The 8,069-nt window shown below is 29.1% G+C and overlaps 2 protein-coding genes across 2 annotated transcripts; both read left to right on the forward strand.

Annotated features, from left to right (window-relative positions):
- The first annotated feature begins 386 nt into the window (after window positions 1-386).
- Window positions 387-6,402, forward strand: LOC139091251 (uncharacterized). Its single transcript, XM_070641236.1, has 5 exons — window positions 387-624; window positions 2,288-2,430; window positions 2,505-2,641; window positions 2,765-3,168; window positions 4,214-6,402. The coding sequence occupies exons 1-4, from the start codon at window positions 622-624 to the stop codon at window positions 3,154-3,156; spliced, it is 675 nt and encodes a 224-aa protein (XP_070497337.1). The 5' UTR covers window positions 387-621; the 3' UTR covers window positions 3,157-3,168; window positions 4,214-6,402.
- Window positions 6,403-7,416: 1,014 nt separating this feature from the next.
- On the forward strand, window positions 7,417-8,034 carry LOC139091207 (uncharacterized). The gene is made up of 2 exons (XM_070641154.1): window positions 7,417-7,422; window positions 7,483-8,034. The coding sequence occupies exons 1-2, from the start codon at window positions 7,420-7,422 to the stop codon at window positions 8,032-8,034; spliced, it is 555 nt and encodes a 184-aa protein (XP_070497255.1). The 5' UTR covers window positions 7,417-7,419.
- The last annotated feature ends 35 nt before the right edge of the window (window positions 8,035-8,069 follow it).

Raw genomic sequence — 8,069 nt, forward strand, 5'->3', positions numbered from 1 at the left:
ATTAAATAAATAATTGTTTAGTCACAAACAAAAGTCCATTAGCCACATTGAATGTGTGTTGAACATTAATTTCATAATAATTCCTTCAATGGATTTGCCAATAAACATTTGCAAATAATCGAACATTAAGTGATTTAAAGCTTGTTTCAATGAGTGTTGTGTGACCTAATATCAGCAGATTGTGCTTAAATGAAGTTAAAATCTAAGAATATCAAATTATAGCAAAATAACGGTTTTATAAAATTTAAACTTCCAAAAGTGATGCGAAAATTTGAATATCAAAAAGTCGTTAAACATTTAAACTTCAAAAAACCGTTAAATTTCAATTTTATTGAAAATTAAAATTGAAAGAAGAATTTTTCAGCCATTGAAAGCGCTTTAATTGACAAAATAAACATCTGTAAAGTTCCAATACTCAAACAAAAGTAATGAAAGTAGATAAAAGTGATAAAAACGAAAGCTGATAGTGTTCATAAACGTGAAATAAAATCAAGTGCTGATAACAGACACAATATTTATTGTCAATTCTCCTTGCATAAATTATTGAGTGATTTTAGCATTTCCATTTAGTCGCATTTGTGATTTTTCGTGTACAAGGAAACAAAGAAAAATTATTTAGACATGGTAATAATTTGTTATATTATTAATTCATTACATACCACGTATAGCTGTATAAAAAAGAATTATCTGATGGAAATTGAGGAGCTATACACATCCCATAAACCTATTTTTAAAACATTTTACATAAAATTATGCTAGAACGCGCTTTATCTTCTGATACAGATAAGAAGCTTTAGCATATTGTTGTGGCTTTATTTAATGTCGAGATATAAAGTCGTGTGCTGTAAGATCCAGAAGTGATAATGAGGACCGAATGTCTGTTTATTGTGCAAAAATTAAATTTTTATACAATTTTAAATGTTCAAAAATTGATAAAAAATGAAAATTTGCTTCTGTACCAAAAATACAAGAAGTTCCGATTGCAAATCATGAATTTTATTGTGTTTGGAAAGAAGAAATTTGTGTAAAATTACATCATCATCTTATATCACGTCTCGCTCATAAAATAGAATCCTACACAAAAAAAGATATTGATGCATAAATCTCATATTTATGGCATGACCAAACATATTTTAGAGCTTTTGAATATCTATGTACATATTTAGGATTTTTGTTAGTACAAAAGCTCGAATAGACGTCTATGGATTATGAAATTGCAATTTTACCGTGAATATCAAGTGATTCATGATCTTGAGAAATAGACATAAGAGGCTTTTCGAGTGGCTCGCGAAATGCTTCACTTCCGTTTGATCTTGCGTCAGTGTCAAGTGGTGAAAAATCGCGGAATTAAAAAATATAACTTTCAGAACAATACAAATGTTTGATATATTAAAACATTTGTATGGTTTTCAATTTTATCGTGTAAATTAAAATCTCAAATCAATGCAAATTTTCCTTTTTATCTAAAAATTTGAATGGTATTCATCTGATTCGATAAAATTTCAAAACAATGCAAATTCTTATGTGCATTGAAGCATTTGTAAGGTTCTTGATTTGAATTGAAATTCCTAACGATTTTTTAATGGAAACCGACATCAATGAAAACATCCTTCATAACAATTTTCCCCAAAATTTCCTCTTTCATGACAAAAAAATTTATTGCCCAGAGTACCAAACATTTCCAACTGAATGAAATCAGACCCAAATTCTAGAAAATAATGTCAAATTACAATTTAAAGGAACATAATAAAAAAAGTCATGAAAAAAGTAGAAGCTACTCGATGACATTTAAGGATCTTCCAAATACGTGCTTAAGAGTAATCAAGGAAAAAGGTCTAGCTATTGATTCAGCATGAAAAAACTTTGGATTTAATTCAAAAAAAAAAGTTTTATTCTAGGAATGTAATGAAGCATAAAGTATTTCCGCTGTAGGATATCAAGAAGAATTTTAAATTAGTTCCAACTGTAATCTACACTATTTGTATTATGAGCCAAGAGACGACGACAAACTTTTTTTTCATATATTCTGCAATAAATTTTACTTCCATTTATTATATTCTGTGCATTAATATAAAAAACAAAGTTTACAATCGAATGCATCCAGGAACATTGAAAAAGTTCATTTCCACCATTAATTACAATGCATTAATTTTTAACGTCATTTTAAAGTGTCAATTTTATAATTTTCATTACTATTGTGCCTTAATTTCCACTTCCAAATATCAAAATTTTTCTATTTTTCCTATACAATAAGCCACGCCTACTCACTGATTTGATTCCTTTACAGTCACTAATACAATTACTTGCCGTCCTTTTATCACTTCATATTGCGCATGCCGCACCAACTGAAATTACATTACATAATAAGGATTCTGTGACAGATTCGAGCGCAGTCAGAAATTGGACGTTGTTCTGTGAAGATCTCTGTAGGTAAGTACTGTGCTGCATATAAAAAAAGAAGCTGTGTTGTGGATGGAAAAATAATAAAAATTTATTTTTAACAGTTTGAAGATATCAGGTCCCGCTTGCGGGCTTGATTGTCATAAAATTCCAGTCAATGAAGATCTAATTGGTAAGGCTGACATCTTATCAGCTGAAGATCATGAAGAACTGTGTGAGGATTTATGTGAAAATGGATTAGGTGTGTAGCAAGTGTCCTTAAAAGTGCTAAATTTGGCATTTCCATGGCCAACTTTTCTAAATTGAAAATGTAATATAAAAATATAAAAAAATTGTGAATTAAATCCAGTCTTCCTTTATCTAGGAGATAATCAGTGTGAATGTAAAGTGCCAATAATACCAGCACAATTTGCACCAGCCGTCCATCGACCGGACAGATTTAAAATATGTGCTGATGCTTGTCGCTATTATCGTGTGACATTAAAAGGCTGCTCGCGCTGTCCATTTCAAGAAAGTGGAGAACAAACTTTCAGTCGATTCCATTTACCGCCGCCACCACCACCTCCAGGTTTAAGTCCTCAAATGCCAGTGCTGCAAAATTTTAGACCAAATCCGCAAAGTGCTATGCAAGCTCCAATGCTAATGGAACAAGCTACAACTGACTCGACAACACCTGACTGGAATCGGCTATGTGCACAACTTTGTCGGAACGGCACTGGAGGTCTTCTTTGTAATTGTGATCTGCCACCATTTTAGTAGGATTAGTGGGTAAGTAGTTGATTTTTTCAATGCTGAGTTAGGTAGCTGGAAGACAAATTGATGGGAAATGGAAACAATCAATCAAGTTAATATTGAATTGAAGTGGATATATAGCACTTCATTGCTTTTGAATGATTGATTGGGAATTTATTTAAATCTTATTGACTTTATTGAAAAGTCAGAGGAATTTTGAGGATTTGGTATTCAAAAGTTGAAGTTTTGATATTTTTTAGCGTCGTCTTATTGAGTCTACGAATTTTTCAATTTATTCACATAAGGGTGTTTCTTTGGATAAATTTTTTCAAAATTTTCGACTTTGAATTAATTTTTCTCATAATCTGGCAATTTTATAGCTCCATTCTTTATATACACTTACGGGATTTGTGCAGATCTTTATTTATGTACAATTATTTTTTACCGTCATGCTTTATTTAATTAAATATTTCAATTTTTATGCCAGTTTCTCGGAATCAAAATATCAAATTCCGACTTTCAACATGATTTTTTTGCACTTTATTCTACTTGTCACTATGATTGAGTTGATATTTCGAGTGTATTACACCTTAAACTATCGTTTTTTGCTCTTTAAACACTGCAAAAATCCTTAATTAAAGAGAAAAATTGAAATTTTAGTGATTCCGAGAAACTTTTTTCCTAATCCGTGAGAAAATTCATTTTTTGATTTTTTGTTTTTGTAGGAATTATAGACTAACAATACAAAATAAAGACAGATTGAGATATTATAATTAATATTTTAACGAAATTAACAATTGGTTAATTTGTTTAATAAGTTAAAGTAATGTTTTTCTATGAAGCAAATTTTTTAGTTTTTGAGACACGAATTAAACAAATTTGACTTATCCAGAGAATCACCCATAACACCTCGAAAATTTTCTTTCGTTAAAATTTTAAATTTTTTTTGGCCGTTAAATTTCAAAAATAATTTTACGGTTAATTTTTCAATTCAAAAAAGTCAAATTTTGAGATTTTAAAAATCTTAAAATCTAGTTCCATACTAATAATTCTCTAATATTCTTATTTAATTTCTTTACAGAACACTCTTTGCACCATTATCACCAAAATTTTAAGTTTGCGCACTTTACGATAGAAAAAAATGAACACAAAAAAACTATAATTTTCTAGTCGTCCTACATTCGTAGAAGTTTAAAGCACATTTGCACTAATTTATCATAGCTAATGGTGAGCAGTATGCACAAGAATTTATATATTTAAAAGAAATTATCAATTAAACTAAATGTCAATTGAATCGAGTATTTTCATGTCGTGGTTCTGATAAGTTGATGCTTGAAAGTCAAAAGTCAGGCGGATACTTGATGACAAGTTGACATGAAAATGTCATCGACTATATAGTATTGAATGTAACTTATTAGCTTTTGGTTTCATCAAAAACAAAAAGTCATATGAAGAATAAATGTTTAGAACAAAAATATTTAAATATTTAACAAAAAATGGAAACAGAAAAAACCAAAATCGAGATTTCAATTCAGGATGAAGGGACATAAATTCGTAGAATCCATTTATAAGATCTAATCTTGAATTCCATTTTTATTATTCAAAAAATAAAAAAATTATTAATTTCATTAATTTTATGTAAATAAATTTCGTTTCAATGGGCAAAAACCATACCCATCGAGATTTATCACATGGGCTTCCAAATTTAATGTAATGAAAATTTTTGAGATATTTATGAAAGAAAATATTCGAGCCAAGAACCTTGAGAAAAATATGGATTAAATTATTTAATGAGAAGATATTAGAAGTACATTTATATTTAGCACGAGATGGAAATGATTATTTAAAAGGCAGGCTGATTATTTAAATTCCAAACGGAATATTTATTTTCAAATTTTTCGCATCTTATTTCGTTAAATTTGACGAAAATATTGAGTTTTAAACGACCGTTCATAATTAACGGACATTTCAATTTTGAATTTTCTTTCGTTAATAAATTTGAACCGTTAAAATTCAACGGAAATTTTAATTTCAAATTTTCGCATCTTCTTTCGTTAAGTTTGATGATAAATTTGAATTTCAATTGACCGTTAAAAATTGAAAACCTTTTAAAAATCATTTAAATTCTCAAAAAAATAATTTGGTTTAATACCAAACAATGTTCATTGCCACAACTGCCATCTTTTGGCAGGAAAATTAACTTTTAAAGGAATTCATTCAAAAGTTTTCTCGTTAATATTTTTGAATCATAGCTGTTGTCAACATTATGATTGAAAATAATCAGTGAATTAATTCTTTTGAAATCTTCGCACATTGAAAGCATTAAAAACTCTCCACGAACATCTAAAAAATATTGACATCATGAAGAATTTCAATCGAAATACTTCCACTGAAGCGGAAAATCTTTTTTAATGAATTTTCTTTCATTTTTTGTTGGAAAATTTAAATTTATTAAAATTGAAAAACATTTTCATAAAGAGAAAATATGAGAAAAAGTATGAAATAATAATCTATATTCCCCTTTATTTCCCCGTTCAATACTTTTGACATAAGCTTCATCAATTTTTAAGGTATAGAAATGCTTGAATAAAGTTATTGAATAAGAAAAAAAATTGCTGTGGAAGACAATAATAATGAGATATTACACGGCTAAGGTCGTGTTAATGTCTCAAAAAGTAATACACAATAATTAAAATAATTAATTAATGGAAAATTTAAATCAATTATATGAGATAAATTGAATTAAATGATAAATTGCTTTTGAGTGGTGTTTCAGTATATGTAAACATATAAAATAAATAAATAATAATTATGATAGAGCATAACTATCGATATAATATCCATAACCCAATTGTATGTAGTTCACATTAACCCAATCACATTTAAAAATTTATTAAAATTATTAACAAAAATTAAATGTTTAATTATGGAAGACTCGTAAATGCTAAAGAACATCCAACAAATGCTGTATAAAGTCATCAATCAAGCAGCATAAAAAATCATAATTTTTGGGAATATCAATCAGAGATTATTGTTATCATAAAATATAACTCGAACAACCTGTCATATAAAAAAATAAATTAATATTAAAACTTTGCACCTTAAGGATAACATCTGAAAACGTGTAACAACTTGCAATTTACCATCAAAACATATATTTATGTAATTTCAATTCCGAAGAAGAAGTTAATGTAATGTGCAATAATTAAATAAATAAATGGGAAAACTCAGAAAGAACAAAAGCAATTTTGAGTTTTTGAAGAAGGAAAATCTTTTGTTTTATTTACTTTTTTTCCAGCTGGATCTTGAATAAGTGAGTCTTTTGATTAATTCAAGTTTATCTAGGAATTTTAACTCTGCATCTAAATTTTAACATGTTAAGATTCGAAAATAATCAAAAAAGAATTCAAATTTCATCAAAACAAAACGAGTAATCAAAGCAATCATAGAAAAAGTCAAAGCAATTTGATTTGTCTTAAAACTGGAAGAAATTAGATAACTATACTCATTTAAATAAGGTATTGTGTCTTTAAGCTCATCTTATAGTAACTAATAAAGGAATCACCGTTGATCACCATGAAAGATTTTACGATAATATGAAAAATCTCAGAAATTTAAATGATAATTTCAAATAAAAATAAAAATTCTACAATTTGGGGTAAAAACCACTGATTAACTCTAAAAACTGCAGTCTATCCTGTCGACTGGATGATAAAAATTAAAACAAATAGAACCATAAAAGATAATAACGCAATTTAACAAATTAAGATACAAAATCTACATTTAATGGAAGTTTCGCACTTGAAAAACTATCCAAGGAGCTTAACCTTATCATAAGGAAGTCATTCAAGCTTTATCTACCTATTTGCATAACTAATTACACATAATACCATCTAATTCATGATGAAAAATATTCTTAAATCCTTTCCCATCCAAAATGAAATTGCAGAAAATTCCGAGATAACTGGCAACGTTGTATACTAAACATCTGGAACTGCTCTTTCTGCAATACAATACTCAAATTCCTTCCTTTAATAAAGAATCATATAAACCCAATGCTATTCATAAAGGCTGTGGAATCACCAGAGTGTTAAACAGGTAGATAAAATGTTGAATAGAATTCATGTGGATGTACCTGCATATACCTTAAAGAATGGATTCTCTACCTGTAAATGCAATATTGGAAAAATCCAGAGAAATGTTTTCAGAGCATAAATTTTTGTATAAAAGGAAGTGCAGCTTATGCTGCAGATTTATTTGTAAAGAAATCCTTGTTCGAGAACAGTCATGGTAAGTGCATTTGCAGTTGAATTTTATTAGTTGCTATAAACTTTTTTCTATCCACAACAGAACACCTTTATTAGCTTATTTGTCATCGCTGTATCAGCACAAGCCATCATGGCTGAAACTACAACATTGTCACAGATGAAAGTTGATGATGCATTGTTCTGTCGTGATCTTTGCAAATACGATTTATCAGGTCCTGCATGTGACGTTGATTGCACTGGAATCGAAACAGAAGTTCTTGATGTTTCAACTGATTTTTGTGGTATTTTATGTAATCATGGATTAGGCTACAACCGCTGTAAATGTCCAGAAGTTGAGACATACCACAAAAATGAAAATGTCATGGTTTGCTTCGCATTTTATGTCTACAACAATGTTACAATGAAAGGATGTCCAAAATGTCCATTTACTGGAATGAGTCATCATCGACCAGGTACACATACTGAAGGCGCTCATGCTGGCGGTGGACGTCCAAGTGGAAATCCATATGCTCACTTAATTGTCACACCAGAAGACAAACGATTGGCTGCTGAATTCAAGGAAATGTATTGCGGATATACATGCAAGAATCATCCAGAACGTGGAGCTGGTTACTGTAAATGTGTTAAGGCATAAAAGGACTCTGATTTTAAGGTTAAGATACACGCGCT

Source organism: Chironomus tepperi, unplaced genomic scaffold, assembly GCF_022539635.2.
Source record: "Chironomus tepperi strain 1889 unplaced genomic scaffold, CSIRO-AGI_Ctep_v1 contig_244, whole genome shotgun sequence".
Lineage (NCBI taxonomy): Eukaryota > Metazoa > Arthropoda > Insecta > Diptera > Chironomidae > Chironomus > Chironomus tepperi.

What these genes read in the sequence shown, in the direction of transcription:
- LOC139091251 (XM_070641236.1), top strand. An exon ending in TTCTGTGAAGATCTCTGTAG is followed by an intron (nt 2,431 to 2,504) that starts GTAAGTACTGTG and finishes TATTTTTAACAG; the next exon opens with TTTGAAGATATCAGGTCCCG. An exon ending in TTTATGTGAAAATGGATTAG is followed by an intron (nt 2,642 to 2,764) that starts GTGTGTAGCAAG and finishes TCCTTTATCTAG; the next exon opens with GAGATAATCAGTGTGAATGT.